This window comes from Brienomyrus brachyistius, chromosome 3, assembly GCF_023856365.1.
Source record: "Brienomyrus brachyistius isolate T26 chromosome 3, BBRACH_0.4, whole genome shotgun sequence".
NCBI lineage: Eukaryota > Metazoa > Chordata > Actinopteri > Osteoglossiformes > Mormyridae > Brienomyrus > Brienomyrus brachyistius.
The window spans coordinates 12,138,983-12,149,515 of NC_064535.1; the positions used below are offsets into that span (position 1 = coordinate 12,138,983).

The 10,533-nt window shown below is 43.7% G+C and overlaps 1 protein-coding gene across 1 annotated transcript; it reads right to left on the bottom strand.

Annotated features, from left to right (window-relative positions):
* Nucleotides 1-7,374: 7,374 nt before the first annotated feature.
* LOC125739444 (MARVEL domain-containing protein 1-like) lies at nt 7,375-8,737 on the bottom strand. The gene has a single exon (XM_049009567.1). The coding sequence runs from the start codon at nt 8,521-8,523 to the stop codon at nt 7,999-8,001; it is 525 nt and encodes a 174-aa protein (XP_048865524.1). The 5' UTR covers nt 8,524-8,737; the 3' UTR covers nt 7,375-7,998.
* Between the last annotated feature and the right edge of the window lie 1,796 nt (nt 8,738-10,533).

Genomic DNA, 10,533 nt, shown 5'->3' on the forward strand with positions numbered 1-10,533 from the left:
TTCCACTGTACATCTGTGCCTTCGGTCTGTGTTCTTTCCTCACGCACATTCAAGAGCCATTTATCTCTAAAGAGACTGCTGTGTGTGTAACTGGTCATCTCCACTGGCCAGCAGTCCCTCTGAAAGGTCACTGGCCTTCGGGTGGGTTCAGTTTGTATGTTTGAGGTGGGCGTACTCACACGCATAAGGGTTAGAGCGAAGCTTGGGGTCACAGTGCAGGTTCAGACATTTATCCGGCATCTTTTGAGCAGTTTGGGTTACTCCTTACTGTAAAGTTACTCCTCACTGAAACAGGGGGTTTCCGGTCCTGGGCGGCTGATACAACACACAAGGCTCCCACAGCTTGTAAGGGTCACAAGCTTCCCCCTACCGTTGTCTAGTGGTTTATTGTCATCTATATATCTTAACTTGGACAGCAGATCCAAGGACAGATATATGTGATTCTGAGGGGCAACAGAAAAATCCACTGCGGACAACGGCAACATTGGGCAGTGTGGCTTCATGACACTGCTTGTGGTGCTGGCTGTGAGTACAGCGGTAGGGATGACCTGCTTTGTGTCAGTATACTGGGGTGGGAAAGGTGGCCCTCACAGGACTGGGACCAGCTCAGAATCAGAGGAGCTACAGATGCAGCCCCCAAATACAGTGCTGCCACCCTTGGCTAGCGCTCCATAATGCACATACAGTCAGCAGTGTGCGCCACAACCTATGTGGAGACCAGGAGCTCAACATCTTCCCCACTGTAAATTATGGACTACAGTATCACTACAGTAGAGATCTTGCTATCTGCACATCAAAAGGAAGCTTTAAATAAAATAAACTAAATTAAATAAAAATGAAATAGGGGCACCTCTGGGACCAGTGTTCCATGGGTACAGAGTGTGCATGCTCTCCCTTTGTCATCATGGGGTTTCCCCCCACAGTCTAAAAACATGCTGAGGTTAATTGGCTTTACCAAATTGCCTGGATTGTTCCCTGCCTTGGTGTCTTTGCCCCCAGGATTGGTTCTGGACCCCCCATGAGCCTGAATAGGACAAGCGATTATGGTGCCACATCGACTAGGATTGGTGCTGCTGATAATACATTGGCATTATGCAAGCAAAAGAAACTTGTGATTTTTTTTATTATTCTATTGACGAGGAACGTTTGTATAGTATTGTTATAAGGACCATTAGAGGGGCATGGATAGCCTGCCAGATTCAGGGGGCCCATCACAGTAAGTGGCCCCAAAATGTACCATCAGTGTTCAGCCGACTAACGAGAAAGAATCTCCCCTTCCACCTTCACTAAAGTCTACCAAGGAGGCCCCAGGAGACGTTTTGTCACAGGCACAGAAATCCCAGTTATAGCCCTGATTCTTATATTCTAATCATAGGATTACTGTACATTCCTATACTATACATTCTTATACAGGAGTCGCCTGTATAGCTGTTTCTTTTACCACTAGATGGCACCATTCAGCGTATTCTACCAGGATGTTTCTAATTTGACAATCGCTGCTTCTAGTGCAGAGGTTTCAAACTACTAGCTCGCAAAACGATTTTTAGGTTTTTATTTGCATTTCGTTTTGAGCATACTGTTTTAATAAAAGTGTTCATGACATGTCACACATGGCTTTTTCTTAAAATCGCATATGTGTGTGTGTATGTTTATGTTTATATATATATATATATATATATATATATATATATATGGAAACATGGTGTTTGGTACCTAAATCAGGCCAGCCAGACGGGCGGACATATCTCAGAGGTCTTTTCCACTTCCCAACCATGGCTCCTCAGTCCCATGAAATTCCAGGACATCCAGTCATTGATGAAAAGTATTAGACGTAGTGACATCATTTCAAAGGTGTATTTCGGTCTGTTTGAAAGGGAAATTATAATTATACATGGCAGTCTAATCTACAGAAATTTGAATACGTTGATAATTGATTATTTGCTCAATAATGTGATAGCTTATTCTATTCTGTTCTTTGCTGTATAATGTAAGATGTTTCATTTTTTACCTGGATATTTATTTTGTAGCTGGTCATTGTCCCCCCTGTCTGTTTTGCCACCCATTTACAATATAACTTCGGTTTGTTTTACCAACCTAATCCTTGAAAATGGCGGCAATGTGTGATGCTGTGGTGGAGCTGAAGACAGTACATTCTTTGAGCGTATATCCCTCATTGCCCTAAAAAACACAGTATAATCACAATTTCTATTAATGGGATACAGCTCTTTCTGGATATGCGTAATTGACGCATTCAAACAAAATGCTCAGATTCCTGGAATGAATTTCTTTTTTTTTCCAGGACGGATTTTACCAAAATCCAGGGTGGGCCCATAAAATCCTAGACAGGTGGCATCCCTACCCCTGGGAAATCCCTAAACACCTTTCAACTTCAGATGAGTGTTCACATGTATCAAGCTGATATTTCACTTACTTTAACTGGAAGACCAGCTAACAGCTCAAAGCAGGTTACTTAGCACTTGGTGGTCTGTGGGAGTCTCCTCTTAATGTAAAGGGACTATGGGCTCCCCTAGTGCAACCACATAAATGGTGCTCAGGCAGGAGTGCACATCAAAGGCACAGGTATTCTTTCATGTTCTAATGATGGTGACTGGGAGGATGTGTGTGTTAGGAAACAGTAGGGTCTGCAAATAGTTCAAAATATCCCCCCACTGGCCACGCAGAAACTACACGGTTGATAGAGGGACACTGGGACTGTGTCTAGGCCACTGAATGTGTTTCCCACAAGATGTGTCCCTGATTACACATCATCAATGTGTGCCTCATCTTCATCACACCATCTGGAAATCTGTGATCCCGCTGTCCACACATATCAGAGGAGAGTGCCTTCATGACATCCAAATCTACGCCAGTTCAACAAGCAGAAACTTACTGAGGGCGTACAAATGAGAAATATGCAAAGTTCTAAATGTCACAGCTGCTATATTGTATGACTGTAACCATATCAGTTTCTGAGTAACTGTTCAAAAAGTGAGAACGACAGACCGTAATACATTAATTATCTGTTAAGTGTAAAGTATCTGATGTAGCATAGCAGTGCTTTGTGGCTCCTTTTCAGAACTACAGACAAAAAATCTCTAGCTATCATAAACGACTCAAACTGTATGCATTCAATTAAATGCTCCCTAAGGCTTAGTTTGCTTTGAAGCCCAGGGAAGAAGCAATTGGGGGAAATTACACTCTGTTCTTGAGCAGGGTTGATGGAGATAGAAAAACAGATAGCATGGCTGTTTCTATGGATACCATGAATGGTAAACACTTCTTCATGCACAAAGAGGCCCTGTTAAACCAGACTGTTTGGCAATAAGCCGATATGGCTAATGACATGGTTACCATCTGCTATGGGCTGGCTGAAAAAGAAAGCCTTGGTATTTCCACAGCTCTATATATAGCCTAACACACATACACACATACAATACATCCCATTGCACACAGGGCTGGAACAGAGCACCAATTCAGCCTGGGATAGACAGGAAGTGACATCACTTCCCCTAAGAACCACCTCTAATGCCTAGTGTCTGAAAACACTATTAATATTTTTGCGTCAAACTGACCTGGTTCAATTGAAAAATAGAAAGTTACATGTTAGCTAGAAAAAGTCTCTTGGATTAACAATTTAAAACCACACCATGAAGGAATTTGTCATCACAATGGTCAGACATTTTGACGACTGTGCTGGTCCACAGGGACAACAAGCTGCATTTTTTGAAGATAAACGAGCACATATGTTTGATATGAAGGCTGTAAGATTTTGTAACTGCTGATCATGTCTTGACACAAGGCTGCAGTATGCAGACCCCAGACCTCTCTGAGGGCGTGTCTGAGAGATCGGCGTGCAGACACGTGGCCAGCCCCGTGATGTCTGACCACTAATAACTGCGGCAGTGTCCCTTCTGCTCCACGTGAACACACACACATACACGCACACATTTTGGAAGATCGTTTTTCCATGATTAATTTCACACATCACAAACAGGCATTTGTGTAACATCCTGCTGCCAGTCAATTTCTGGACGTGGACAGAAGCATTCAAGGTACACCCTGGTGTGCTAGGCAGCTGTTCAACATTAGCACTAGAAGAGCCCACATGTCTTTAAGTCATTTCACCTCAGGGGGCAGTCTGTCCTTGCATCCATTTCCACACCCACATCCGCACTCTCCGAGCACGCAGAGGAATGTATACTTCAGCATTGTGGGGAGACAGTGTGGTTTGCAGGCCCTCGGAAAGCTCATGTTTACGTGTTTTTGTGACATCTGACAGCAGGATCTGTGGCCACCATGTGAATGTTCCCATATGGAGCTGCAGGCAACGGATGCAAGCCACCCCTGGCCCCCCAGCCGCCAGACACCTGAATGGACCCCACAGTGACTACAAATATTTTCACTTTTTTATGACTATTCAGCTCTCAGTCACACGTTCTGTATGGGGCACTGGCAGAAGGAAAATGGGAAAACAATGAAGTACATGTCGCAGGACAGTTGTCTATCGTTGCAGCCCAATAAAAAACATGCACCTCCAAAAATCCATTATCTTGTGAAAAAATGTAGCTTCCACCTAAGGTGGAAAATTCAGGTTCAGAAAGTACAAATTCAGACCAAAATTTTGTTTCAATCAACCAGTTGAGTCCTTCGTGACTGTGACTCTGTATACTTCATCTTGGTCTGGATTTGTACTTTCTGAACCTCCATCCATCCATCCATCCATCCATTTTCCAAACCGCTTATCCTACTGGGTCGCGGGGGGTCCGGAGCTTGTCCCGGAAGCAATGGGACTTTCTGAACCAGAATGGTCTAATGTTTTAAATGGACTGTTGTCGGTGGATTATTGTCAAGGAGACAAATATGTCAGTGTCAAGAAGATACAAATTCATCTTGGTTTATATTCTAGCAATTATGTTAGTTAGCGAGCTGTTAAGCCATCGATGACAAGTTGTTAAAATTGGTGATATGAAGCAATCCATACAAACGACCATCATGAATACAAATGCGGGTACATAACAGTAGTGCAGTGGTCAGCCCTGTCGCCTCACACCTCTGGGACCAGGGTTTGAGCCTCTGGCATGACTCCACATGTGCAGAGTTTGCATGACTCCCCATGTTGTCATCTACTCTGGTTTTTCGCCCCCATTCCAGGCGAACTTGGAGTTACCAAAATGTCCATAGGGATGCACGTGTGAGTGTGCCCTGGGTTGGTGCCACACATGATGCATGTGTCTTCTGCCCATAGCCTCTGGGATAGGCTCCAGTCACCCCCCGCCCCCCCATGACCCTGAACAGGACACGTGATTACAGAAAATGGATGAATGAATACAAATGTTAACTATTACAAATATAAATAAACTAGTTAAGCAGAAGATTTCTTAAAATATCTTGTCATTAGTCAATTATTTGACAAATTCTATCAGTAGACAGAGGTGATTGGGCATATTCCATCTACAGTTAAAAGTCACAATCATTAAAAAGTTCACATATGTGATTTTATTTGGACAGAGACGACACAACGCATTCTCCCATAGGATCCTGGATATCAGCAGACTTAACACTTAATGAGCACAACATCGAGGGCATCCACATGCATCATGTTTTCAATAAGTCCTTAAATTATGCGTATTCCTCAGCCAGTTTTAATAAACCTTTTATTCAAATGATTTTAAAAATGATTTATGGTTTCCATGTCCTCATGGATCATTCTGAGTTTCTGAATCACTCCTGTGGAAACACAGGCTTTATTCATTCACAGAGATCGCCGTCATGGTGTCAGAAGGCCTGCATAGTGAAAAACTGTTTTCAGCTCTGTGCTTTATTAGCAGGAAATGTTTAGGAATGCAGCAATGCCACCGAACCAGTGCCCATCAACTGTTGGCCCAGTAAATTTCTGTCCTTTCTACAGTGCTTCCTAAGTCCTTATCATTCTGCTAATACTCCACCCTGCAATTTTCTCCAGCTTTCTGCAAAGCCCTGAAGACATGCTGAAATCTCCCATCATGTTGCTTAGTAACGTCATTACAACGGTATGCAGTTAACTTATTTTGGTCCCTTCCAAATGTGGCTCCAATAGCTTCTTGGCAAACCATAAGAATCGCACTGAATATCAACTCAAAAACAGGCAAGCCATTCTAACCAGCAAATACCGTGGATGGAACACTGTATGTGACTGAGGAGCAGGTTTGATGTCATCAGTGGGCCCCGAAGACTGCTAGACAGCATCTCACACATTGATGTTGACAGAAGGCTTATAGGAGTTTTACTAAAACAAAAATGTTCTGGGGGCAGAATGAAAAAGTATTGGTTCAGAGAGCTAACCAATCAGATTGTAGAGGATTTGGGTCTAAGCAACTAGAGGAGGCAGGTCCAAGATATCTTATTGGTTGGTCCACCTCCTCCAGTTGTTTGGACCCACTTCCTCTACAATCTGATTGGTTATCTCTCTGGACCAATCATTTTTCCTCCTGTCCTCAGAACATTTCTGTGCAAGTAAAACTCCAATGAACTGACAGAAGGCACTGGACATCAAGAGCCAGAAGAGTCCAGAGAGAAATGGGCAGGAACATGCTACCGGGAAGTGACAGCCAATGGCAAAAGAAAAGGGACACCGGCACTATCTGACTGTGGCTCTCTTTGGGAGCCAGGGGACATCTAATGATCACTACATTAACTGGAACTAAATTAAACATAAGGCCATATAGGATGAGGCCTGTGGAATGACATTCCTGTTTTTTCAGGGGTTACAAAAATTATATTAATATTGCAGGTGGATATTTTTGTTCACAGGCAGAGAAAAATTGGTTTATTATACACATGTATTTACATGACATCAAAGTCATTAGTTGTGTAAAGTGATCTGTATAATTTCTCTGAGAAAAAAGCTGCACCTCAAAAATGTTTAATCTATATTCATGTGATATGTCTGTTGAAAATGAGCTTAATGAGCTGAAATTACAGGTTTAAGGTGCCACAGAGGTCTGCAGGGAGTCCAGAAGCTGTTCTTGGGTGTACTGAGGTGTTTGTAATGGGACAAGATGGTGTCCACAGCTGGGAAGCCAGGACACTTCGCCATGCTTGATACACAAAGATAAGCATATTCCTCCTAAAATTCCATACTGAGAGATGCAGTGTTCACAAATGTCATGTTCCAACAGAACACTTTGCTTTGAACCTTGGTCTGAAGCAGTGAGAAGATGCCCTCTAGAGGATGTGGGACCAGTATGCAGCCTGACAGTGCCTAATGTGAAAGGGCTTTTTTAAGGACTATGATCTCCACATGTTTCTGCCCAGGACATTGCCCAGACATGCTCTCCATTTAGCGATTCTGCTGATGGAAAAATACTACAGCAAAAAGTCAAGCAGAAGGCAGCATAAGTGCTGTAACGTATTTTATTGTAGTACTTGTCCTACATTTACATTAGAAAACACTCTTAAATACAAAATAACCACTGACACATCCAACAAAGCATCGTGTTTTTTCATGATTAGGGTTACAAGCGTGCTATTTCTCCTCATAAACACAGTCAGACGAACATTTACAAAATGATGACATCACCCTCTAGGGCCATGAGCTCACTTCGAGTTAGTAAACCAACACAAGATGAGGATGGTCAGCTGACAAGACAGACAAATTCACTTCTTCCTTACATGGCCATCTTTTCAGGTTTAGTAGCTAATTACTTTTTAACATTTTTCATCCTAAAAATATTGTATAATTTGTAGTGTTAGCAAAAAAACAACAAAAATTTCCATGGACATAAAATAAAACTTGTATGAAATGTATGTGCTATTAATTTACATATCTTTAAATATTACAGAAGTAAGTGCCAACTAACCTGTAGAGTCTGCCCTGCAAAGATCTGCTCTCCCCTGTCTCCAGGGGCCAGCTGTAAAAGGCTACCCACAATGTCTTTTTTCCGTCCCTTCATGCATGTCAGGTTTTCAGGGTAGGCCAGCGGCACCCCTCCCCCCATCCTGTGTGCTTGATTTAGGAGTTCAGACCACAGTCTGCTCGCCCAGGCACTTCCTGCACCAGCCGTAGACGGCCGACAGCAGATAAGCGGCAGCGCACAGGCAGCAGAAGACGGAGGCGGTGAGGTACACCCAGTAAGGACAGGAGTGCTGGTAGTGTTCCAACGTGCAGAAAGTCTTCTCCTGCGTCTTGGAGATCATGATTCCAATGGCAGCCAGGTAGAGCAGCGTGGCCACCAGATCGTGTGCCGCGTTGGTGACTAGCCAGCGCTCCCCTCCCACAAGGGGCACCAGGTCTTGTTTGCCCAGCAGTGTGAGGAAAAACAGCGCCAATGTCAGGAGCCAGAAGAGCACGGCCACAAAGAGCACAAAGTGGATGGCGCCTTCGTACTTGTTGGCGGCGATGGTGGCCCACAGCCCGGCGCCCAGTAGGATCTGCAGCACTCTCAGAACCCCATAGAAGCTCTTGAAGAACTCCAAATATCTCTTCCTGACCTGTGGTGGCTGGGGGGGCATGCCTTTGTGCTCTCCTGATGCTCCTCTTCCCATGGGGCACTAGGCTGGTTTCCAAACAGCAACGACCAAAAGAAATGCCTGCTTTGGGGCGACTGCTCTCTTTTTTCGTCTGTTCTGTTTCCTTGGCTGCAGCTTTAGAAAGACCCTTCCCTCTCGTCCACTTCTCGCACAGGGAGGAGGGAAGCTGGGGGGCGGGCTGAAACCCAAAGCCTTTTCCTCCTCCTCCTCCTCCATCCTCTGCTCTGTGTGTGTGCATTTGTGAAAGACCATCAGCTGGAATCAGCTCCAGTATAGTAGTTTGTCCTCTGCTGTTGCTCTCCTCTATACAGTTTAAACATTAATCCCAGGTCAACAACTCCAACAGCTCAATGAATAAACACGGATTTACAATGACAGGCATTCTTTATAAAGGTAGCTAGAAACACCATTTCCACAATTTAAAGAATGTAAGTGCAAGGAAAGAACCAGACCAATGTGTTTATTTTACTTTGCACATTTACTCATTTTTAATTTACACAGATCAACAACTCAGTACACTAGCCGCCAAAAACTGCAGAAACACATCCAATCTTTCAGGACTGCAGAACATATTTGACCGTACAATTGGTAATATCTGTAACATTCTTTGATTCTTTATATTACCGAGAATACTCCTATAGAAATTTTTAAGCATAATGCCAAAAATGCAAGGGGTTTTCACAATTTTGGCCACTTGTGTATTTTTGTTACAATAAACTATATTAGACAATTGTGTAAAAAGCAGGCAGATTATTTAAATTGATTCTATATTATAGAGACACAAACAGTAATGGAGTCCCACAGCTGTGTACACCCTTCGTGTGACAGAAAACTTTAGGCAAAGTACACGTGTTTCTGCAATACCGAGCTATTTGCACTTCAAAGCCAATGATTTAAAAAAATAGTCCACACAAAACCAAGAAAAACGTATTACAAAACCCAGCAGAGAGTGACAGGAAACTCGGTTTGACTGCTTGACGTGCATCTGACATTTGGTGGCATTACTGAAACCGTGACGCCCTCGCAGGCTGATGACATGGTTATTAAATGCACAGCGAATGCTATGGTTTTTCTGTGCATGTGCCCTTCAACCTATCTAATTCCTGGGGGTTGGGTGTGATAATAAGTCTAACTCACATTTAAACATGTCAATTTGGAATCTATATTCCATCCACCCATTTTCCAAACCGCTTATCCTACTGGGTCGCGGGGGGGTCCGGAGCCTATCCCGGAAGCAATGGGCACGTGGCAGGGAACAACCCAGGATGGGGGGGGGCAACCCATCGCAGGGCACACTCACAACGGGCAATTTAGCTACTCCGCGTATGTTTTTGGACTGTGGGGGGAAACCGGAGTACCCTACGACGACATGGGGAGAACATGCAAACTCCACACACATGTGACCCAGGCGGAAACTCGAACCCGGGTCCCAGAGGTGTGAGGCAACAGTGCTAACCACTGCACCACCATGCCGCCCCCACAAGCAAAATCTTAAAACAAATCTAAGACAGAACTTAGATCACAGAAATAAATTAGGACGCACTGAGAATACGTACTACATTTACATATTTCCTGCTTTTCTCGTACATACAACACTACCTGTACATTTATCCCAAAACTTGTTTGTGCTATTTACCATGAGACAATAAATGTGTACTTTATTAAATGTGAATCATTTTAATCAAAATATCAATACCGATATAGGCTATGGCACACCTCAGGCAACTCAGTTAATAAAACCTGTCTGGCTGGCAAGAACTGAAAAATAAAAGAGGAAAGCATAATCCCATAGCATGCACGCATTCTTATTTTTGTGCATCACGCTAGCGAGTTCGGAATACCAAGCGTGATTAATTAGCGAAACCAGTCCTCGGGGCTCCAACCATTGACGTCAACGGACCGCATGTTTATAAACTACGTGGCCAAGCTGTCCCATTTTTGAGGCGACGCCTCTCGGTAATTCTGATAGGTCAGACAAACATCAATCTAGGATTGTAGGCGGGGACTATGGCAGTGCCTTTCTAT

Bases quoted from the DNA above. Each gene is read 5' to 3' on its own strand.
- LOC125739444 (XM_049009567.1), bottom strand. From the start codon at position 8,523: ATGGGAAGAGGAGCATCAGGAGAGCACAAAGGCATGCCCCCCCAGCCA.